The sequence below is a fragment of the Oryza sativa genome, chromosome 4, assembly GCF_034140825.1.
Source record: "Oryza sativa Japonica Group chromosome 4, ASM3414082v1".
Taxonomy (NCBI): domain Eukaryota; kingdom Viridiplantae; phylum Streptophyta; class Magnoliopsida; order Poales; family Poaceae; genus Oryza; species Oryza sativa.
Window position 1 is genome coordinate 10,016,850 of NC_089038.1, and position 25,253 is coordinate 10,042,102.

The 25,253-nt window shown below is 43.7% G+C and overlaps 2 protein-coding genes and 1 long non-coding RNA gene across 3 annotated transcripts; all 3 read left to right on the forward strand.

Annotated features, from left to right (window-relative positions):
• Positions 1-3,801: 3,801 nt before the first annotated feature.
• Positions 3,802-4,920, forward strand: LOC136356319 (uncharacterized). Its single transcript, XR_010741033.1, has 2 exons — positions 3,802-4,385; positions 4,469-4,920. It is a non-coding gene; the product is annotated as an uncharacterized lncRNA (long non-coding RNA).
• Positions 4,921-5,237: 317 nt separating this feature from the next.
• Positions 5,238-10,264, forward strand: LOC107280607 (uncharacterized). Its single transcript, XM_066310063.1, has one exon. It carries the CDS (start codon positions 6,289-6,291, stop codon positions 10,120-10,122), a length of 3,834 nt encoding a protein of 1,277 aa, XP_066166160.1. The 5' UTR covers positions 5,238-6,288; the 3' UTR covers positions 10,123-10,264.
• Positions 10,265-23,410: 13,146 nt separating this feature from the next.
• On the forward strand, positions 23,411-25,253 carry LOC136356161 (uncharacterized). The gene is made up of 3 exons (XM_066309742.1): positions 23,411-23,588; positions 23,677-24,662; positions 24,762-25,253. Exons 1-3 carry the CDS (start codon positions 23,411-23,413, stop codon positions 25,251-25,253), a joined length of 1,656 nt encoding a protein of 551 aa, XP_066165839.1.

Consider the following 25,253-nt stretch of genomic DNA (forward strand, 5'->3'; position numbering starts at 1 on the left):
GGTGAACTTTTGTCAATTAATGCCAATATTGGCATATATGGGCACACGTTGGTGCGAAGTTTTTCACCGGAATGCAAAAGTTCAAAAACCACCAAAACATGATTTTTGGACATATTGGAGTGTATTGTGTGCGTTCGTGGCAAAAAATCACTTCGTGATTCGCGCGGCGAACTTTTGTCAATTAATGCCAATATTGGCATATATTGGCATATATTGGCACACGTTGGTGCGAAGTTTTTCACCGGAATGCAAAAGTTCAAAAACCCCCCAAAACATGATTTTTGGGCATATTGGAGTGTATTGGGTGCGTTCGTGGCAAAAAATCACTTCGTGATTCGCGCGTGATGTGACTATGGCTACTATGGAGACGACCATTGCTCACATCATGAATCAAAAGGAAGACATCAAGATCAAGTCCTCCATGTGCTGCAATCTGATTCGGCCACGTGCTACATTGCTGACTTCAAACGGCCGCCAAATCTACATACGTGCTCCGTTTTGGGCCCGTGAGTACTTGATGGAAAGCCCTCGAAGTCCTCCTTCCAACGGATCCAGCCTCATCTCGGAAATCTATCTCGTTTGGCCGCAATCACAGAAGCAACGTGCTGCGTCTCCTGTATTGGGCCAATGGGCTTGTAACTTTGTTTTGGACCCTGGCCTATTTGGGGCCCATGTGGGGTGCGCCCCAATCTGGTGGAGCACGACCCTTGGACCCTCTTGGTCGTCCTCCCACCTCTATAAATAGTTAGGTACCCCTTCAGGGTTTCTTGGGTTTTGTTAGATTAAAGTTTAGCCATTGCTACTTGCTTGCAACGCGCGTGTCGGCTAGACCGTCCGTCTGCTTGTTCTTTGGAACCCCAACTTATCATTTGTTTTAAATTCCTATTTGCAATATCAGATTGCTTTTATCTTGTTCTTGCTTGTTTCTTCAATTTGCTTGCAAGAATAGGGTTGATCTGCACCGGCAAGATCAACAACCCACGGAGAGGTGTATCGATCGCTAAGCCGCAACACAACGTCTCGTACGGTTGTAGTCGGACCGTCAACGTTTCTCCCAAATCGTAGTTATCACAACTCACCGAAAGAACGGGCCAACAACAGCCTTGAGTGTCGAGAGGAACTCAGGGTTCATCAGCGCGGCGAACTTTTGTCAATTAATGCCAATATTGGCATCTATTGGCACACGCTGGTGCGAAGTTTTTCACCGGAATACAAAAGTTCAAAAACCACCAAAACATGATTTTTGGACATATTGGAGTGTATTGGGTGCGTTCGTGGCAAAAAATCACTTCGTGATTCGCGCGGCGAACTTTTGTCAATTAATGCCAATATTGGCATATATTGGCACACGTTGGTGCGAAGTTTTTCACCGGAATACAAAAGTTCAAAAACCACCAAAACATGATTTTTGGACATATTGGAGTGTATTGGGTGCGTTCGTGGCAAAAACTCTCTTCGTGATTCGCGCGGCGAACTTTTGTCAATTAATGCCAATATTAGGTCACGTGGGAGCGAAGTTTTTCACCGGAATGCAAAAGTTCAAAAACAACAAAAACATGATTTTAAGACATATTGGAGTGTATTGGGTGCGTTTGTGGCAAAAAATCACTTCGTGAATCGCGCGGCGAACTTTTGCCAATTAATGCCAATATTAGGTCACGTGGGAGCGAAGTTTTTCACCGGAATGCAAAAGTTCAAAAACAACAAAAACATGATTTTAAGACATATTGGAGTGTATTGGGTGCGTTTGTGGCAAAAAATCACTTCGTGAATCGCGCGGCGAACTTTTGTCAATTAATGCCAATATTAGGTCACGTGGGAGCGAAGTTTTTCACCGGAATGCAAAAGTTCAAAAACAACAAAACATGATTTTAAGACATATTGGAGTGTATTGGGTGCGTTCGTGGCAAAAAATCACTTCGAGATTCGCGCGGCGAACTTTTGTCAATTAATGCCAATATTGGCATATATTGGTGCACGTGGGTGTGAAATTTTTCACCGGAATGCAAAAGTTCAAAAACCATAAAAACATGATTTTAAGACATATTGGAGGGTATTGGGTGCGTTCGTGGCAAAAAATCACTCCGTGATTCGCGCGGCGAACTTTTGTCAATTAATGCCAATATTGGCATACATTGGAACACGTTGGTGCGAAGTTTTTCACCGGAATGCAAAAGTTCAAAAACCACCAAAACATGATTTTCGGACATATTGGAGTGTATTGGGTGCGTTCGTGGCAAAAAATCACTCCGTGATTCGCGCGGCGAACTTTTGTCAATTAATGCCAATATTGGTATATATTGGCACACGTTGGTGCGAAGTTTTTCACCGGAATGCAAAAGTTCAAAAACTATGAAAACATGATTTTAAGACATATTGGAGTGTATTGGGTACGTTCGTGGAAAAAACTCACTTCATGATTCGCGAGGCGAACTTTTGTCAATTAATGCCAAGATTGGTATATATCGGCACACGTTGGTGCGAAGTTTTTCACCGGAATGCAAAAGTTCAAAAACCACCAAACATGATTTTAAGACATATTGGAGTGTATTGGGTGCGTTCGTGGCAAAAACTCACTTCGTGATTCGCGCGGCATATATTGGCATATATTGGTGCACGTGGGTGTCAAATTTTTCACCGGAATGCAAAAGTTCAAAAACCACAAAAACATGGTTTTAAAACATATTGGAGTGTATTGGGTGCGTTCGTGGCAAAAAATCACTCCGTGATTCGCGCGGCGAACTTTTGTCAATTAATGCCAATATTGGCATATATTGGCACACGTTGGTGCGATGTTTTTCACCGGAATGCAAAAGTTCAAAAACCATAAAAACATGACTTTAAGACATATTGGAGTGTATTGGGTACGTTCGTGGGAAAAACTCACTTCGTGATTCGCGAGGCGAACTTTTGTCAATTAATGCCAATATTGGTATATATCGGCACACGTTGGTGCGATGTTTTTCACCGGATTGCAAAAGTTCAAAAACCATAAAAACATGATTTTAAGACATATTGGAGTGTATTGGGTGCGTTCGTGGTAAAAAATCACTTGGTGATTCGCGCGGCGAACTTTTGTCAATTAATGCCAATATTGCAACACGTGGGAGCGAAGTTTTTCACCGGAATGCAAAAGTTCAAAAACCACCAAAACATGATTTTTGGACATATTGGAGTGTATTGGGTGCGTTCGTGGCAAAAACTCACTTCGTGATTCGCGCGGCGAACTTTTGTCAATTAATGCCAATATTGGCATATATTGGTTCACGTGGGTGTGAAATTTTTCACCGGAATGCAAAAGTTCAAAAACCACAAAAACATGATTTTAAGACATATTGGAGTGTATTGGGTGCATTCATGGCAAAAACTCACTTCGTGATTCGCGAGGCGAACTTTTGTCAATTAATGCCAATATTGGTATATATCGGCACACGTGGGTGCGATGTTTTTCACCGGAATGCAAAAGTTCAAAAACCACCAAAACATGATTTTTGGACATATTGGACTGTATTGTGTGCGTTCGTGGCAAAAAATCTCTTCGTGATTCGCGCGGCGAACTTTTGTCAATTAATGCCAATATTGCAACACGTGGGAGCGAAGTTTTTCACCGGAATGCAAAAGTTTAAAAACCACCAAAACATCATTTTTGGACATATTGGAGTGTATTGGGTTCGTTTGTGGCAAAAAATCACTTCGTGATTCGCGCGGCGAACTTTTGTCAATTAATGCCAATATTGGCACACGTGGGTGCGATGTTTTTCACCGGAATGCAAAAGTTTAAAAAACACCAAAACATGTTGAGTTTGCTTATAATCGTTCACAACATTCTACTACTAAGAAGTGCCCTTTTGAGATTGTTTATGGCCTTCTACCCCGTGCTCCAATTGATCTTTTGCCCCTCCCAACTTCAGAGAGAGTGAACTTTGATGCAAAAATATCGCGCTGAATTGATGTTAAAACTGCATGAGACCACTAAGGAGAACATAGAGCGCATGAATATTAAGTATAAACTTGCTGGGAGCAAAGGAAAGAAACATGTTGCTTTTGAACCTGGTGATTTGGTTTGGTTGCATTTGAGAAAGAATAGGTTCCCTAATTTGAGAAAATCTAAGTTGCTACCTAGAGCTGATGGTCCTTTCAAAGTGCTACAAAAGATTAATGACAATGCATACAAGCTTGAGCTACCTGCCGATTTTGGGGTTAGCCCCACGTTTAACATTGCAGATTTAAAGCCATATTTGGGAGAAGAAGATGAGTTAGAGTCGAGGACGACTCAAATGCAAGAAGGGGAGGATGATGAGGACATCCCTTCCAACGATACAACCACGCCTATTGCACAGCAAGGACCAATGACTAGAGCTCGAGCTCGTGAACTTAATTATCAGGTAAAGTCATTCCTAGCTAATCATACAAGTTCTTCTCAGAATTGGGTGCTACTAAATGGTTGTTATGATCTACTTGTTGTTAGGAATATGGGAGAGGAACCAAATCGCAAGCAGCACTAGTAGCGCTGATTTGATGAAGTCAATGCTCTTCACTCCGGAGGGCAAACGGGGCAAATGAGTACTTGTTGGAAAGATCTCGTCGTCTACTTTCAGCTATGTGTGGCCTCACCATCAAGTTTGACCCAGGCTGCTCAGAATGACGAAAATAGTTCTTTACATCAGAAACTTGGGCTTGGGCCTTGTATCATTACAGCCCATTAGGGGTCCACAAAATCTAGGGTTTGCTCCCACCTCCTCTCCTGGTCATTCCTCCACCTATATAAACTCCTAGCAGCCACCATTTTGCACTTTGGGTTTTGTTTTGATGTAAGTTTAGCTGCAGCTACTTCCTTGTACTCGCGTGTGTCGGCTAGACCACCCGGATACTTGTATTCAGAACCCCATTTTGGTTTGTTTAAGTTTCATCATTTGACAAGTGCCGTGAGCTGTTTCCTTGTCAACTTGTTCTTGCTTGTTCTTCGATTGCTTGCAGGTTCAAGGTTGTTCTTGGCACGGCAAGAACAGCAACAACGTGGAGTCGGTGTACCGGTTGCTAAGGCGCAGCACCCCTGTGGTAGTTGTAGTCGGACCGCCAACGTCGTATCCTTCCCCAAATCGAAGTTTATCCTCCTCTCATCGAAAGATCGGGAACCCCCGTTGCTGCATCAAGTGGTATCAGAGCTCAAGTTGCTCGGTGAGAGATTTTATCACTTCTTTGTTTTTACCTACAGCCCAAAAGAAAAACCACTAAAATAGGTCAGACCCGAAATCACCAAAACATGTTGAGCCCTTGCTGTTCTACTTAGTCTTTGCTTGCTGAGTTTTCGATTGCATCGATTGGTTGAGTTGCTGGTTCTAGTAATTTAGTCCTTTAGAGTTTCGAGTTCTGCTCACGATTTCGTCACCGCAAACACTTCCACCATCACTTCATTTATCTTCATCCCGCTGCCACCATCACCACCATATTCACCACGAAATCCACCTCCAACCCCACCAAATTTCGTCCACCACAACCAGCAGCACCCTCATCACCACATCAGCCACCCCCAAATGCATTTATTGCTGCCTCCACCAACAGCCAACCCTTTTGCAACTTTTTGAAGTGAATCAGCCCTTCCCAAGAAAGCATTTAAGTGCTCTCACTTTTGACTTGTTGGCTGAATCATGTAACTAGCCAACCAACCCATCATTACTTCTTGTTTTGATTTGTTGGCTGAAGCTTGTGAAATTTCGAAAATGTTTGAGAAAAGGTTATTTTGCTAAGGCTTGTTTTGACTTGTTGGCTGAAGCTTTGAGCTTGCTGTACAAAAAAAAAAAGAAAGAAAACAAAAAAAAAGAAAGAAAAAAAATCAGAAGTGAAGAGAAGAAAAAAAAAGGAAGGGAAGAGAGGAAGTTGTTGTTGTTGCTGTTTTGTTTGTGTTATTTTCGTGCTATTTTGAGTGGCTACGCTTGTGACTAGGCTCACGTCTCTAAAGGGTTTTGCCTAGGACCAGCACAATACCATCGTTGAATGATTATTCAACTTGCTTTGATTAATGTGGTTCTAGCTGTAACTTGATATTACTTGCAGCCACCTATAGCTCCACAAATTTTTATCTACTATATCACAGGATCGTGCTTGTTGTCGGCTCCGGTACTACTAACCGTTGTTGCTGTTCTTGCTGTTTGCCAACGCCTTTTACATAACAAAGTAAGAACATGTAAGAACTCGTTTGCACAAGTTTGGTAGAAGTGGAGATGGACAACACCTAGCTCCAATAGTTGATAGGACATATTTCTTGTGAATTGTTTCTTCCCATTAACCATGACAGGAGGATCGGGGGAGCACCCTCAACATTCACCACGTACGAGGGGTATCATACAACATTTTGAGCGCCAAGTGAGGGAGCATGCTGAAGGCCTTGATGAGGATGTTAGGGTTGCCAATGATCGTCTTGGTCAATTGGAGGCTGCTCAAATTGACACCAACTCCAAGCTTTCCTCATTGGAGAGGTCCCTTGTGGCTGTGAACACTTCTCTTGCAGGTATCTTGAATACGTTGGAGAGAATGGGCCAAGATGGTCATGATGGATCGGCTAGGCGCAACCACAATGGCCATGATGCTAATAGCAGCATCGCAGCAAGGGAAGAACTGGAGTACGCTGCTGACACTGAGCATGATGAGGAGGTACTTGGTCGTCCACAAAGACAACAGCGCCGGCAGCGCCATGGCATGGGCGCTCCACCACGGCGGGAGGTACGTGATAATGATGATTCTTTAGGCAAGATCAAGTTTACCATTCCTTGCTATGATGGAAAATATGACCCTGATGCATATCTTACTTGGGAGTTAGCCATTGATCAGAAATTTGCTTGCCATGATTTTCCTGAGAATAAACGTGTTAGGGCTGCTACTAGTGAGTTCACTGATTTTGCATCCATTTGGTGGAGTGAATTTGTTCGTTCCAATCCAAATAACACTCCCCAAACCTGGGATGCAATGAAAAGAGTCATGCGAGCTAGATTTGTTCCTTCATATCATGCACGTGATTTGCTGCACAAATTGCAACAACTTAGACAGGGAAACAAATCTGTAGAGGAGTATTATCAAGCTTTGCAAACAGGAATGCTTCGTTGTGGATTGGTAGAAAATGATGATGCTGGTATGGCTAGATTCATGGGTGGGCTGAACCGAGAAATTCAGGACATTCTAGCCTACAAAGAATATAATTCAATTAATCGTTTGTTTCATCTTGCTTGTAAAGCTGAAAGGGAAGTACAGGGACGAAGAGCTAGCTTCAGGACTAACATTTCTGCAGGTTGTGCTAGCTCTTGGACATCTTCCAACGCTGCTGCACCGTCAACTCGAGCAGCAGCACCATCGTCCTCAAGCAACAAGCTGCGTCCCTCTACAACAAACTCTACACCACGCCCGAGTGAACCAACAAGAGGGGTTGCTGCTACACCTTCCAAGAGCTCATCATCAGTAGCTTCATCAGGAAGGACAAGAGATATTCAGTGCCTACGCTGCAAGGGCTATGGTCACGTGCGCAAGGACTGCCCAAGCACTCGTGTAATGATCGTGAGAGCTGATGGTGGGTACTCCTCCGCTAGTGATTTAGATGAAGAAACCTATGCTTTGCTTGCAACTAACAATGCAGGGGAAGGTGACGCGCCCCACCAAGATGAGGAACACATTAGGGCTGAAGCTGCAGAGCACTATGAGAGCCTCGTGGTGCAGCGAGTGCTAAGCGCACAAATGGAAAGGGCTGAACAGAATCAGCGCCACACCTTGTTTCAAACCAAGTGTGTGATCAAGGAACGCTCTTGCCGCGTGATCATAGATGGAGGAAGCTGCAATAATTTGGCTAGTGCTGAAATGGTGGAGAAACTTGCATTGAGCACACAGCCACATCCGCAGCCCTACTATATTCAATGGCTTAATAGCAGCGGCAAGGTAAAGGTAACACGATTGGTAAGAGTACATTTTGCCATTGGTTCTTATCATGATTCAATCAACTGTGATGTTGTGCCTATGCAAGCATGTTCTATGTTATTAGGTAGGCCATGGCAGTTTGATAAAGATTCTTTACACTTTGGCAAATCCAATCAATACTCTTTTGTGCATAATGGAAAAAAACTTGTGTTACATCCTATGTCTCCTGAAGTTATTTTAAAGGATGAACTTGCTAGAGCTAGCAAACAAAAAAATCAGGAGCATACTAGGAGTGAGCATCTTATTGCGGCTAATGAACTTGAGAAGCATAAGAAGAAACCCACCAACTCTGTTCAAAATAATAAAAATGAGATTAAGCTGAAGGGATCTTGTTTCATTGCAACAAAATCAGATTTGGATGAAGTTGACACTGACACTGTTGTTTGCTATGCTTTGGTTTGCAAAGAAACCTTATTTCCAATTGAGGATACTCCTATTTCTTTGCCTCCTCCGGTCACTAACCTTTTGCAGGAGTATGCTGATATTTTCCCAAAGGAGGTTCCACCGGGGCTGCCACCAATTCGAGGGATTGAGCACCAAATTGACCTCATTCCTGGCGCCTCTCTGCCAAACCGTGCGCCATACAGGACCAACCCGGAGGAAACAAAGGAGATTCAGCGTCAAGTGCAAGAGTTACTCGACAAGGGGTATGTACGTGAGTCTCTTAGTCCTTGTTCTGTCCCCGTGCTTTTAGTTCGTAAGAAATATGGCTCATGGCGCATGTGTGTGGATTGTAGAGCAATTAACAACATCACAATCAGATATCGTCATCCTATCCCTAGGCTAGATGATATGCTTGATGAATTGAGTGGTTCACTTGTGTTCTCTAAAATTGATTTGCGTAGTGGTTACCACCAGATTCGCATGAAGTTAGGAGATGAATGGAAAACAGCTTTTAAAACTAAATTCGGCCTATATGAGTGGTTAGTCATGCCCTTTGGTCTCACTAATGCACCCAGTACTTTCATGAGATTAATGAATGAAGTTTTACGTGCTTTCATTGGCAGATTTGTGGTGGTATATTTTGATGACATTCTCATATATAGCAGATCAATAGAGGATCATCATGGTCATTTGCGTGCTGTTTTTGATGCTCTACGAGATGCACGTTTATTTGGTAACCTTGAGAAGTGCACATTTTGCACAGATCGAGTCTCTTTTCTTGGCTATGTTGTGACTCCGCAGGGAATTGAAGTAGATCAAGCCAAGGTTGAAGCCATACATAGCTGGCCGGTTCCAATAACGATCACACAAGTGAGAAGCTTTCTAGGACTTGCTGGGTTCTACCGCTGCTTTGTGAAGGATTTTAGCACCATTGCAGCCCCATTACATGAGCTTACCAAGAGAAATGTCACATTCACTTGGGCTGCAACACAAAGGAATGCATTCGACACTTTGAAAGATAAGTTAACACACGCTCCTTTACTCCAACTTCCTGATTTCAACAAAACTTTTGAGCTTGAATGTGATGCTAGTGGGATTGGATTGGGTGGTGTGTTGTTACAAGAAGGCAAACCTGTAGCATATTTCAGCGAGAAATTGAGTGGGCCTAGTTTGAATTATTCTACTTATGATAAGGAATTGTTTGCTCTAGTGCGAACATTGGAAACATGGCAGCATTATTTATGGCCCAAAGAATTTGTTATACACTCTGATCATGAATCTTTGAAAAACATTCGAAGTCAAGCAAAACTTAACCGTAGGCATGCTAAATGGGTTGAATTTATTGAATCTTTTCCATATGTCATCAAACATAAGAAGGGAAAAGAAAATGTCATTGCTGATGCTTTGTCTAGACGTTACGCAATGCTATCCCAACTTGACTTCAAAATTTTTGGCTTAGAAACAATAAAAGAGCAACATGCGCACGATGATGATTTTAAAGATGTGTTGTTGAATTGCAAGGAGGGAAGGACTTGGAACAAATTCGTTCTCACCAATGGGTTTGTGTTTAGAGCTAATAAGTTATGCATTCCAGCTAGCTCCGTGCGTATGCTATTATTGCAGGAAGCGCATGGTGGAGGGCTGATGGGACACTTTGGTGTGAAGAAGACGGAGGATATCCTTGCTGATCATTTCTTTTGGCATATATTGGCACACGTGGATGCGATGTTTTTCACCGGATTGCAAAAGTTCAAAAAGCACCGAAACATGATTTTTTGACATATTGGAGTGTATTGGGTGCGTTCGTGGCAAAAAATCACTTCGTGATTCGCGCGGTGAACTTTTGTTAATTGATGCCAATATTGGCACACATGGGTGCGATGTTTTCGACCGGAATGAAAAAGTTCAAAAAGCACCAAAACATGATTTTTGGACATATTGGAGTGTATTGGGTGCGTTCGTGGCAAAAACTCACTTCGTGATTCGCGCGGCGAACTTTTATCAATTAATGCCAATATTGGCATATATTGGCACACGTGGATGCGATGTTTTTCACCGGATTGCAAAAGTTCAAAAAGCACCGAAACATGATTTTTTGACATATGGAGTGTATTGGGTGCGTTCGTGGCAAAAAATCACTTCGTGATTCGCGCGGTGAACTTTTGTTAATTGATGCCAATATTGGCACACATGGGTGCGATGTTTTCGACCGGAATGCAAAAGTTCAAAAAGCACCAAAACATGATTTTTGGACATATTGGAGTGTATTAGGTGCGTTCGTGGCAAAAACTCACTTCGTGATTCGCGCGGCGAACTTTTATCAATTAATGCCAATATTGGCATATATTGGCACACGTGGATGCGATGTTTTTCACCGGATTGCAAAAGTTCAAAAAGCACCGAAACATGAGTTTTTGACATATTGGAGTGTATTGGGTGCGTTCGTGGCAAAAAATCACTTCGTGATTCGCGCGGTGAACTTTTGTTAATTGATGCCAATATTGGCACACATGGGTGCGATGTTTTCGACCGGAATGAAAAAGTTCAAAAAGCACCAAAACATGATTTTTGGACATATTGGAGTGTATTGGGTGCGTTCGTGGCAAAAACTCACTTCATGATTCGCGCGGCGAACTTTTATCAATTAATGCCAATATTGGCATATATTGGCACACGTGGATGCGATGTTTTTCACCGGATTGCAAAAGTTCAAAAAGCACCGAAACATGATTTTTTGACATATTGGAGTGTATTGGGTGCGTTCGTGGCAAAAAATCACTTCGTGATTCGCGCGGTGAACTTTTGTTAATTGATGCCAATATTGGCACACATGGGTGCGATGTTTTCGACCGGAATGAAAAAGTTCAAAAAGCACGAAAACATGATTTTTGGACATATTGGAGTGTATTGGGTTCGTTTGTGGCAAAAAATCACTTCGTAATTCGCGCGGCGAACTTTTGTCAATTAATGCCAATATTGGCACACGTGGGTGCGATGTTTTTCACCGGAATGCAAAAGTTTAAAAAACACCAAAACATGTTGAGTTTGCTTATAATCGTTCACAACATTCTACTACTAAGAAGTGCCCTTTTGAGATTGTTTATGGCCTTCTACCCCGTGCTCCAATTGATCTTTTGCCCCTCCCAACTTCAGAGAGAGTGAACTTTGATGCAAAATATCGCGCTGAATTGATGTTAAAACTGCATGAGACCACTAAGGAGAACATAGAGCGCATGAATATTAAGTATAAACTTGCTGGGAGCAAAGGAAAGAAACATGTTGCTTTTGAACCTGGTGATTTGGTTTGGTTGCATTTGAGAAAGGATAGGTTCCCTAATTTGAGAAAATCTAAGTTGCTACCTAGAGCTGATGGTCCTTTCAAAGTGCTACAAAAGATTAATGACAATGCATACAAGCTGGAGCTACCTGCCGATTTTGGGGTTAGCCCCACGTTTAACATTGCAGATTTAAAGCCATATTTGGGAGAAGAAGATGAGTTAGAGTCGAGGACGACTCAAATGCAAGAAGGGGAGGATGATGAGGACATCCCTTCCAACGATACAACCACGCCTATTGCACAGCAAGGACCAATGACTAGAGCTCGAGCTCGTGAACTTAATTATCAGGTAAAGTCATTCCTAGCTAATCATACAAGTTCTTCTCAGAATTGGGTGCTACTAAATGGTTGTTGTGATCTACTTGTTGTTAGGAATATGGGAGAGGAACCAAATCGCAAGCAGCACTAGCAGCGCTGATTTGATGAAGTCAATGCTCTTCACTGCGCGCGAAGCACGAAGTGAGTTCTTGCCACGAACGCACGCAATACACTCCAATATGTCCAAAAATCATGTTTTGGTGGTTTATGAACTTTTGCATTCCGGTGAATAACTTCACACCCACGTGTGCCAATATATGCCAATATTTGACAAAAGTTCGCCGCGCGAATCACGAAGTGAGTTTTTGCCACGAACGCACTCAATACACTCCAATATGTCCGAAAATCATGTTTTGGTTGTTTTTGAACTTTTGCGTTCCGGTAAAAAACTTCACACCCACCTGTGCCAATATATGCCAGTATTGGCATTAATTGACAAAAGTTCGCCGCATGAATCACGAAGTGAGTTTTTACCACGAACGCACCCAATACAGTCCAATATGTCCAAAAATCATGTTTTGGTGGTTTTTGAACTTTTGCATTCCGGTGAAAAACTTCACACCCACGTGTGCCAGTATTGGCATTAATTGAAAAAAGTTCACCGCGCGAATCACGAAGTGAGTTTTTGCCACGAACGTACCCAATAAACTCCAATATGTCCGAAATCATGTTTTGCTGGTTTCTGAACTTTTGCATTCCGGTGAAATACTTCACACCCACGTGTGCCAATAAATGCCAATATTGGCACTAATTGACAAAAGTTCGCTGCGCGAATCACGAAGTGAGTTTTTGCCACGAACGCACCCATTACACTCCAATATGTCCAAAAATCATGTTTTGGTGGTTTTTGAACTTTTGCATTCCGGTGAAAAACTTCACACCCACGTGTGCCAATATATGCCAATATTTGACAAAAGTTCGCCGCGCGAATCACGAAGTGAATTTTTGCCACGAAAGCACCCAATACACTCCAATATATCCAAAAATTATGTTTTGGTGGTTTTTGAACTTTTGCATTCCGGTGAAAAACTTCACACCCACGTGTGCCAATATATGCCAATACAAAAGTTCGCGGTGCGAATCACGAAGTGAGTTCTTGCCACGAACGCACCCAATACACTCCAATATGTCCATCAATCATGTTTTGGTGGTTTTTGAACTTTTGCATTCCGGTGAAAAACTTCACACCCACGTGTGCCAATATATGCCAATATTTGACAAAAGTTCGCCGCGCGAATCACGAAGTGAGATTTTGCCACGAAAGCACCCAATACACTCCAATATGTCCAAAAATTATGTTTTGGTGGTTTTTGAACTTTTGCATTCCGGTGAAAAACTTCACACCCACGTGTGCCAATATATGCCAATACAAAAGTTCGCCGCGCGAATCACGAAATGAGTTCTTGCCACGAACACACCCAATACACTCCAATATGTCCAAAAATCATGTTTTGGTGGTTTTTGAACTTTTGCATTCCAGTGAAAAACTTCACACCCACGTGTGCCAATAAATGCCAATATTTGACAAAAGTTCGCCGCGCGAATCACGAAGTGAGTTTTTGCCACGAACGCACTCAATACACTCCAATATGTCCGAAAATCAAGTTTTGGTTGTTTTTGAACTTTTGCGTATTGGAGTGTATTGGGTACGTTCGTGGCAAAAATGACTTCATGATTCGTGCTAAAATTGATATAAATTGGCACACGTGGGTGCGAATTTTTCACCGGAATAAAAAAGTTCAAAAAGCACCAAAACAAGATTTTTGGACAAATTGGAGTGTACTGGGTGCGTTCGTGGCAAAAAATCACTTCGTGATTCGCGCGGCGAACTTTTGTCAATTAATGCCAATATTGGCACACGTGTGTGCGATGGTTTTCACCGGAATGCAAAAGTTCGAAACGTACTAAAACATTATTTTTAGACATATTGGAGTGTATTGGGTGCGTTCGTGGCAAAAAATCACTTCGTCATTCGCGCGGCGAACATTTGTCAATTAATGCCAATACTGGCACACGTGGGTGCGATGTTTTTGACCGGACTGAAAAAGATCAAAAAGCACCAAAACATGATTCTTGGACATATTGGAGTGTATTGGGTGCATTCGTGGCAAAAAAAATCACTTCGTGATTCGTGCGGCGAACTTTTATCAATTAATGCCAATATTGGCACATGTGGGTGCGAAGTTTTTCACCAGAATGCAAAAGTTCAAAAAGCTCAAAAACATGATTTTTTTGAACATATTGGAGTGTATTGGGTACATTCGTAGCAAAAACTCACTTCGTGATTCGCGTGGCGAACCTTTGTCAATTATTGCCAATATTGGCATATCTTGGCACACGTGGGTACGAAGTTTTTGACCGGAATGCGAAATTTCAGAAACCACCAAAACATGATTTTTGGACATACTGGAGTGTATTGGGTGCGTTCGTGGCAAAGAAATCACTTCATGATTCGCGCGGCGAAGTTTTGTCAATTAATGCAAAAAATGTTATATATTGGCACACGTGGGTGCGAATTTTTCACCGGAATGCAAAAGTTCGAAAAGCACCAAAACCTGCTTTTTGGACATATTGGAGTGTGTTGGGTCCGTTCGTTGCAAAAAATCACTTCGTGTTTCGCGCGTCGAACTTTTGTCAACTAATGCCAAAATTGATATATGTTGGCACACGTGGGTGCGAATTTTTCACCGGAATACAAAAGTTCAAAAAGAACCAAAACCTGATTTTTGGACATATTGGAGTGTATTGGGTGCGTTCGTTGCAAAAAATCACTACGTATTTCGCGCGTCGAACTATGGTCAATTAATGCCAATATTGGCACACGTGGGTGCGAAGTTTTTCACCGGAATAAAAAAGTTCAAAAAGCACCAAAACAAGATTTTTGGACAAATTGGAGTGTATTGGGTGTGTTCGTGGCAAAAAAAATCACTTCGTGATTCGCGCGGCAAACTTTTGTCAATTAATGCCAATATTGGCACACATGGGTGCGAAGTTTTTCACCGGAATGAAAAAGTTCAAAAAGCACCAAAACAAGATTTTTGGACAAATTGGAGTGTACTGGGTGTGTTCGTGGCAAAAAATCATTTCGTGATTCGCGCGGCGAACTTTTGTCAATTAATGCCAATATTGGCACACGTGTGTGCGATGGTTTTCACCGGAATGCAAAAGTTCGAAATGTACTAAAACATTATTTTTAGACATATTGGAGTGTATTGGGTGCGTTCGTGGCAAAAAATCACTTCGTGATTCGCGCGGCGAACATTTGTCAATTAATGCCAATACTGGCACACGTGGGTGCGATGTTTTTGACCGGACTGAAAAAGATCAAAAAGCACCAAAACATGATTCTTGGACATATTGGAGTGTATTGGGTGCGTTCGTGGCAAAAAAAATCACTTCGTGATTCGTGCGGCGAACTTTTGTCAATTAAGTATTGGCATTAATTGACAGAAGTTTGACGCGCGAATCACGAAGTGATTTTTTGCCACGAACGCACCCAATACACTCCAATATGTCCAAAAATCAGGTTTTGGTGCTTTTTGAACTTTTGCATTCCGATCAAAAACATCGCACCCACGTGTGCCGTGATTTTTTGCCACGAACTCCCCCAATACACTCCAATATGTCCAAAAATCAGGTTTTGGTGCTTTTTGAACTTTTGCATTCCGGTCAAAAACATCGCACCCACGTGTGCCACTATTGGCATTAATTGACAAAAGTACGCCGCGCGAATCACGAAGTGATTTTTTAGCCACAAACGCACCCAATACACTCCAATATGTCCAAAAATCATGTTTTGGTGCTTTTTGAACTTTTGTATTCCAGTGAAAAACTTCGCACCCACGTGTGCCAATATTGGCATTAATTGTCAAAAGTTCGACGCACGAATCACGAAGTAATTTTTTGCAACGAACGTTCCCAATACACTCCAATATGTCCAAAAATCATGTTTTGTTGCTTTTTGAACTTTTTGATTCCTGTCGAAAACATCACACCCACGTGTGACATTATTGGCATTAATTGACAAAAGTTCGTCGCGTGAATCACGAAGTGATTTTTTGCCACGAACGCACCCAATACACTCCAATATGTTCAAAAATCATGTTTTGGTGCTTTTTGAACTTTTGCATTCCAGTCAAAAACACCGCAGCCACGTGTGCCAGTATTGGCATTAATTGACAAAAGTTCGCCGCGCGAATCACAAAGTGATTTTTTGCCACGAACGCACCCAATACACTCCAATATGTTCAAAAATCATGTTTTGGTGCTTTTTGAACTTTTGCATTCCAGTCAAAAACACCGCAGCCACGTGTGCCAGTATTGGCATTAATTGACAAAAGTTTGCCGCGCGAATCACGAAGTGATTTTTTTTGCCACGAACACACCCAATACACTCCAATTTGCCCAAAAATCTTGTTTTGGTGCTTTTTGAACTTTTTTATTCCGGTGAAAAACTTCGCACACAAGTGTGCCAATATTGGCATTAATTGACAATAGTTCGACGCGCGAAACACGTAGTGATTTTTTGCAACGAACGCACCCAATACACTCCAATATGTCCAAAAATCAGGTTTCGGTTCTTTTTGAACTTTTGTATTCCGGTGAAAAATTCGCACCCACGTGTGCCAATATATATCAATTTTGGCATTAGTTGACAAAAGTTCGACGCGCGAAACACGAAGTGAGTTTTTGCAACAAACGCACCCAACACACTCCAATATGCCCAAAAGCAGGTTTTGGTGCTTTTCGAACTTTTGCATTCCGGTGAAAAATTCGCACCCACGTGTGTCAATATATAACATTTTTTGCATTAATTGACAAAAATTGGCTGCGCGAATCACGAAGTGATTTCTTTGCCACGAACGCACCCAATACACTCCAATATGTCCAAAAATCATGTTTTGGTGGTTTTTGAAATTTCGCATTCCGGTCAAAAACTTCGTACCCACGTGTGCCAATATTGGCATTAATTGACAAAGGTTCGCCACGCGAATCACGAAGTGAGTTTTTGCTACGAATGTACCCAATACACTCCAATATGTTCAAAAAAATCATGTTTTTGTGCTTTTTGAACTTTTGCATTCTGGTGAAAAACTTCGCACCCACGTGTGCCAATACTGGCGTTAATTGACAAAAGTTCGCCGCGCGAATCACGAAGTGATTTTTTTTTGCCACGAACGCACCCAATACACTCCAATATGTCCAAAAACCATGTTTTGGTGCTTTTTGATCTTTTTCATTCCGGTCAAAAACATCGCACCCACGTGTGCCAGTATTAGCATTAATTGACAAATGTTCGCCGCGCGAATCACGAAGTGATTTTTTGCCACGAACGCACCCAATACACTCCAATATGTCCAAAAATCATGTTTTGGTGCTGTTCGAACTTTTGCATTCCGGTGAAATCCATCGCACCCACGTGTGGCAATATTGGCATTAATTGGCAAAAGTTCGCCGCGCGAATCACGAAGAGATTTTTTTTGCCACGAACGCACCCAATACACACCAATTTGTCCAAAAATCATGTTTTGGTGTTTTTCGAACTTTTGCATTCCGGTGAAAACGATCGCACCCACGTGTGGCAATATTGGTATTAATTGATAAAAGTTTGCCGCGCGAATCACGAAGTGATTTTTTATTTTTTGCCACGAACGCACCCAATGCACTCCATTATGTCTAAAAATCAGGTTTTGGTGCTTTTCGAACTTTTGCATTCCGGTGAAAAATTGGTGAACTTTTGCATTCCGGTGAACTTTTGGCATTCCGGTGAACTTTTGCATTCCGGTGAAAAATTGTCAATTAATGCCAATCTTGGCACACGTGGTTGCGAAGTTTTTCACCGGAATGCAAAAGTTCAAAAAGCAACAAAACATGATTTTTGGACATATTGGAGTGTATTGGGTACGTTCGTGGCAAAAAATCATATCGTGATTCGCGCGGCGAATATTTGTCAATTAATGCCAATATTGGCACACGTGGGTGCGAAGTTTTTGACCGGAATAAAAAAGTTCCAAAAGCTTCAAAACAAGATTTTTGGACAAATTGGAGTGAATTGGGTGCGTTCGTGGCAAAAAATAACTTCGTGATCCGCGCGGTGAACATTTGTCAATTAATGCCAATACTGGCATATATTGGCACACGTGGGTGCGAAGTTTTTGATCGGAATGAAAAGGTTCAAAAAGCACCAAAATAAGATTTTTGGAAAATTTGGAGTGTATTGGGTGCGTTCGTGGCAAAAAAAATCACTTCGCAATTCGCGCGGCGAACTTTTTTCAATTAATGCCAAAATTGGCACACGTGGGTGCGATGTTTTTCACCGGAATGCAAAAGTTTAAAAAGCACCAAAACATGATTTTTGGACAAATAGGAGTGTATAGTGTATTGGGTGTGTTCGTGGCAAAAAAAATCACTTCGTGATTCCCGCGGCGAACTTTTGTCTATTTATGCCAATATTGGCATACGTGGGTGCGAAGTTTTTCACCAGAATGCAAAAGTTCGAAAAGCACCAAAACCTGATTTTTGGACATATTGGAGTGTATTGGGTGCGTTAGTGGCAAAAAATCACTTCATGATTTGCGCGGCGAACTTTTGTCAATTAATGCCAATAATGTCACACGTGGTTGCGAAGTTTTTCACCGGAATGCAAAAGTTCAAAAAGTGCCAAAACATGATTTTTGGACATATTGGAGTGTATTGGGTGCGTTCGTGGCAAAAAAATCACTTCGTGATACGCGCGGCAAACATTTGTTAATTAATGCCAATACTGGCACACGTGGCTGCGGTGTTTTTGACTGGAATGCAAAAGTTCAAAAATCACCAAAACATGATTTTTGAACATATTGGAGTGTATTGGGTGCGTTCGTGGCAAAAAATCACTTCGTGATTCACGCGACGAACTTTTGTCAATTAATGCCAATAATGTCACACGTGGGTGTGATGTTTTCGACCGGAATCAAAAAGTTCAAAAAGCAACAAAACATGATTTTTGGACATATTGGAGTGTATTGGGAACGTTCGTTGCAAAAAATTACTTCGTGATTCGTGCGTCGAACTTTTGACAATTAATGCCAATATTGGCACACGTGGGTGCGAAGTTTTTCACTGGAATACAAAAGTTCAAAAAGCACCAAAACATGATTTTTGGACATATTGGAGTGTATTGGGTGCGTTGGTGGCTAAAAAATCACTTCGTGATTCGCGCGGCGTACTTTTGTCAATTAATGCCAATAGTGGCACACGTGGGTGCGATGTTTTTGACCGGAATGCAAAAGTTCAAAAAGCACAAAAACCTGATTTTTGGACATATTGGAGTGTATTGGGGGAGTTCGTGGCAAAAAATCACGGCACACGTGGGTGCGATGTTTTTTATCGGAATGCAAAAGTTCAAAAAGCACCAAAACCTGATTTTTGGACATATTGGAGTTTATTGGGTGCGTTCGTGGCAAAAAATCACTTTGTGATTCGCGCGTCGAACTTTTGTCAATTAATGCCAATACTGGCACACGTGGGTGCGATGTTTTTTACCGGATTGAAAAAGCTCAAAAAGCACCAAAACCTGATTTTTGGACATATTGGAGTGTATTGGGTGCGTTCGTGGCAAAAACTCACTTCGTGATTCTTGTGGTGAACTATTGTCAATTAATGCCAATCTTGGCACACGTGGTTGCGAAGTTTTTCATCGGAATGCAAAAGTTCAAAAAGCAACAAAACATGATTTTTGGACATATTGGAGTGTATTGGGTACGTTCGTGGCAAAAAATCATTTCGTGATTCGCGCGGCGAATATTTGTCAATTAATGCCAATATTGGCACATATGGGTGCAAAGTTTTTGACTGGAATAAAAAAGTTCCAAAAGCTCCAAAACAAGATTTTTGGACAAATTGGAGTGAATTGGGTGCGTTCGTGGCAAAAAATAACTTCGTGATTCGCGCGGTGAACATTTGTCAATTAATGCCAATACTGGCATATATTGGCACACGTGGGTGCGAAGTTTTTGACCGGAATGAAAAGGTTCAAAAAGCACCAAAACAAGATTTTTGGAAAATTTGGAGTGTATTGGGTGCTTTCGTGGCAAAAAAAATCACTTCGCAATTCGCGCGGCGAACTTTTTTCAATTAATGCCAAAATTGGCACACGTGGGTGCGATGTTTTTCACCGGAATGCAAAAGTTCAAAAATCACCAAAACAAGATTTTCGGACAAATAGGAGTGTATAGTGTATTGGGTGTGTTCGTGGCAAAAAAAATCACTTCGTGATTCGCGCGGTGAACTTTTGTCAATTAATGCCAATAATGTCACACGTGGGTGCGAAGTTTTCGACCAGAATCAAAAAGTTCAAAAAGCAACAAAACATGATTTTGGGACATATTGGAGTGTATTGGGTACGTTCGTTGCAAAAAATCACTTCGCGATTCGCGCGTAGAACATTTATCAATTAATGCCAATACTGGCACACGTGGGTGCGAAGTTTTTCACCGGAATGAAAAACTTCAAAAAGCACCAAAACAATATTTTTGGACAAATTGTAGTGTGTTTGGTGCTTTCGTGGCAAAAAATCACTTCGTGATTCGCGCGGCGAACTTTTGTCAATTAATGCCAATATTGGCACACGTGGGTGCGAAGTTTTTGACCGGAATAAAAAAGTTCAGAAAGCACCAAAAAAAGATTTTTGGACAAATTCGAGTGTATTGGGTGCGTTCGTGGCAAAAAAAATCACTTCGTGATTCGCGCGGCGAACATTTGTCAATTAATGCTAATACTGGCACACGTGGGTGCGATGTTTTTGACCGGAATGAAAAATATCAAAAAGCACCAAAACATGATTCTTGGACATATTGGAGTGTATTGGGTGCGTTCGTGGCAAAAAAAATCACTTCGTGATTCGCGCGGCGAACATTTGTCAATTAATGCTAATACTGGCACACGTGGGTGCGATGTTTTTGACCGGAATGAAAAATATCAAAAAGCACCAAAACATGATTTTTGGACATATTGGAGTGTATTGGGTGCGTTAGTGGCAAAAAATAATTTCGTGATTCGCGCGGCGAACTTTTGTTAATTAATGCAAATATTGTCACACGTGGGTGCGATGTTTTCGACAGGAAAGAAAAAGTTCAAAAGGCTACAAAACATGATTTTGGACATATTGGAGTGTATTGGGTACGTTCGTGGCAAAAAATAACTTCGTGATTCACGCGGCGAACTTTTGTCACTTAAAGCCAATATTGGCACGCGTGGGTGCGAAGTTTTTCACCAGAATGCAAAAGTTCAAAAAGCACAAAAACATTATTTTTGGACATATTGGAGTGTATTGGGTGCGTTCGTAGAAAAAACTCGCTTCGTGATTCGCGTGGCGAAGCTTTATCAATTAATGCTAATATTGGCATATATTGGCACACGTGGGTGCGATGTTTTTGACCGGAATGAAAAGGTTCAAAAAGCACCAAAACAAGATTTTTGGAAAATTTGGAGTGTATTCGAGTGCGTTCGTGGCAAAAAAAATCACTTCGTGATTCGCGCGGCGAACTTTTTTCAATTAATGCTAATATTGGCACACGTGGGTGCGATGTTTTTCACCGGAATGCAAAAGTTCAAAAAGCACCAAAACATGATTTTTGGACATATCGGAGTGTATTGGGTGTGTTTGTGGCAAAAAAAATCACTGCGTGATTCGCGCGGCGAACTTTTGTCAATTTATGCCAATATTGGCATACGTGGGTGCGAAGTTTTTCACCAGAATGCAAAAGTTCAAAAAGCACCAAAACATGAATTTTGGACATATTGGAGTGTGTTGTCGAAACGACAACCGCATAAGTCGAAAGACGTGGTTACTCAACAGTGTTTGGAAAGAAACGAAGTGTATTAATTTTAGAATCTTTTTACTCCGGATCCCCCCTTACATGGCTCTAGGGGACTATTTATAGCCCTGCTATGGGTTCTTACCCTCTTACCACTAGGGTTTAGGTTATACAGGGGAATTTACATGGTTGCCCTTACGAAAGGGACATTTACAGGGGTACATAATGTTATGGAGGCTCATGGGCCCCTGATGGGCCATCGAGCGATCGCCGGCCCTATGGCCCCAAGGCTTGATGGGCTGGAAAGGCTTCTTCGGTCCTCGCGGGGGCGAACTTGCCATGGCAAAGTCGTCTTCCTTCGGCAGGTACTCTTCGCCTTACACCCTTCGTCCGAGACGCCTCTGGCTTGACAAGGTACTCGCACGACCCCTCGCCTCTCGCTGTTCTCGCTCCATAGTCTTCGCCATGGGTTTCGGCAGATTTGGTCGAAGGGCCTCATGCCATCCTTCGACCGTGCAAACCATGTGGTATGGTATGCGGCGCCCCCTTTCGACCGATGCTCCTGCCGAAACCTACAATGTTCTTACGAATAAAGTTTGTTATTTGCGCGGCCTGTACTATTTTGCCGCTCTTCGCCTCCTGCAGTCTGTGGCATACATATATATATTTTTTACTTTTCCCCGGCCGAAAAGAACAGTATTGGGCTTTCCCTTCGTGGGCTTTTTTACTGTGCTGCCCGGTCAGTGGGAATTTACCGTTTCTCCTACCCTTGCGACACGTGGCGCTTTATTACTGGTGGGTAGGCGAACCGTCGCTCGGGTGAGCTATATATTCCCACCCCTCTTTCCTTTCCACCGCCACACTTGACATTTTTACCGCGTGCGCTCTCTTCGTCCGTTCCTTTCTTCCATAGCATTTCTTGAACCCTCAGGTGTTTCGCCCATTCTCTTCCTTCGCCACCGCATACACGCCATTCGCCATGGCCCCTCGCAAGCCAAACCTTGCTTCGGCGAAAGGGCCGGATCCCGGCCGGGTCGATGACGACAGCACCGCCTTCTTGGGGGTTTCTCTCGTGGATGACGTCGAGCTGGCGAAGTTGGTCAGCTCTGGTGCGTTGGTTGAGGGGCAGGCTTTCGCCCCAGGGAAAGCCGTGGTGCCGAAGCCTGTCGACAATCGGACGGTGGTGTTCGCCGTCCTTTTTGAGGCGGGGCTACGGCTTCCGTGCAACGTGTTGTTGCCGGAGATCCTTCGCCTATTCCAGGTGGAGCTTCCACAGTTGAGCCCGTCGGCGCTAGTCCGGATCTCCATCTTCGACTGGGCGTGCCGGACCTCCGGGTTTGAGCCTAGCGTCGAGCTCTTCGGCACCATATTTTTCGCCACCGTGAACTCAAAGACGGTGATTACCCCAGCTTGAACAAAGAAGACAGTGTTCGGGAGCGTGAACTTTAACGTTCGCCCCGAGCGGTCCGATCTTTGGCCGGTGAATGCTGCCATGTCGAGGTGGTTCTATCACACCATCCCCTTCGAGGCTGGTTCCGACTCGACGAAAGCCCTCCGGTGCCGGCGTAGGGCGATTGCGCCGAACCGAAAACCCTAGATCGCCGTGGGGGGCGCTATGGAGGCGCGGTTCGTTATGCTGCACAAGGTTTGCTCCCGCCTTAGCTGCCGCGACTTGGTGGAGGAATTCTGTATGCTCCGCATCTTTCCCCTCTCCCAGTCATGGCAAGTCACGGTTGATCAAGGCGAAGAAGTTGACAGTTTGCCGAACTTGGTTCTCCCTGAGGGAACGAATAGTAAGATTGTTCTTTTGCTATACACTCCTGTGCTTTGTTATTTTGCCTTGTCTGACCTTTAATGTAGCTACCCCCTTTACTTTTGCAGTGTTGACTCTCGACCAGGCTGAAGCCGAAGCCCGCAGGATGATCGGCGACGTGTCGGTCATCGAGTATAGCCAGCTGCTGACACGACAAGCAGCTGGGCGGGCCAACCGGGTCTACAACGGCGAATTGCCTCCCCGGGCAAACCCCCACAAAGCCGACGACAATGCAGGACCTTCGCGAAAGCGAATGCGCGGACAAGTGAAGCTTGCCCCTAGGAAGCGAATGGTTCCTGCTTCGTCGTACTCCGACGCCGACGACGAAGACGATGCCGAAGAGCATGACGGCGAGGAGGAAAGAGAGGAGGAAGAGGAGGTGGAGGCCGTGGCCGAAAAGGCCGCGAACGAGGCGATCAAAGACCGCGTCGACACCCCTGGCTATACTCCTACTCCCAGTCCAGGTCACAAGGAGACCGGGGTGGAGTCAAACAGCTCCCCCCTTCGACGAAAGGATTTGGAAGGGGCGAAGGCCCTAGTTGCATTTTCGTCGGGCAAGGCGGTGAAAGGAGGTCGGGTCAAGAAGATCTCTAAAAAGAAAGGACTCGTTGACATCGCTCGCGTTTTCAGCGACGACGAGTCTTCTGACGAGACTTCGACTTTGCCCGCTGGCCACAGTCTGGACCTTTCGACTGCTCCCCTTCTTCCACTCGGCGTTGCTGGGGCAGGCGGTAGCGCCGCCGCCGGAGCTTCAGCCTCCGCCAAACGGATCGTGACGGCTGCAGCGAGGGTCTTTGGGAGCCCTCTGCGTGAACCAGCTGTTTCGCCGTTGGTCAAGACGAAGGGGAAGGGTGTGGCCGCCGAAGCATCTGCCTCGGAATATTCCCTTGCGGCGCCCCACTTCGCCCCTGGTGATTTCGAGACCCGGGCGGACCTTATTCCCTTTGTGGAGGGAGTAAGCAATCTTGTCCTACCCGCCGGTACCTCGAGCCTGTTCACCGAACTGAATGAGTTCGATGAGGGGTGTTCTGCTATTAAAAGCTTGGCTGTTCAGGTACGCTTTTTCTCCCTTCTTCGTTTTCCTCTCCCCCCTTTTTTTTACATCACACAATTAACATTTTGTTCTCTTCGCCCGCTCTTATCTTGCCTCCAGATCCTTGCGGCTCACTGTTCGACAGAGCGAACCGTGCGGGCCCGTCTTGACGGATTTAAGAACCGTCTTCGGGCCAAGGACGACGAAATAAGCCGCAAGAACTTGGAGGTGGAGGCCCTCGCGAACACTCTCAAAGAGGTGAAAGTTGAAGTCAAGCGCCTTCAATCCGAGTTGGAGAAAGGGAAAGAGGCCAGGGCCGAGGTCGATCGCCTCAAGGCCGAACTGGAGAAGGGGAGAGAAGCCATAGCGGAGGTTGATCGTCTGCAGACCGAATTGAAGGAGGAGAAGGCCCATTCCGCCGTGCTGACTGATTACTATAACCTCACTGAGCCGAAGATGGAGGCTCTTCGCCTGAAGGTTAGCAAGGCCGAAGCGAGTGCTGTGGAGGAGTCGCAGTGGTTTTCGCGGGAGATGGTGAAAACTACCGAATCCGCGAGAACGGCCTGCCAAACGCTCCGCCTCGCCCTTACTGACATGGGCGCGAAGGTGTGA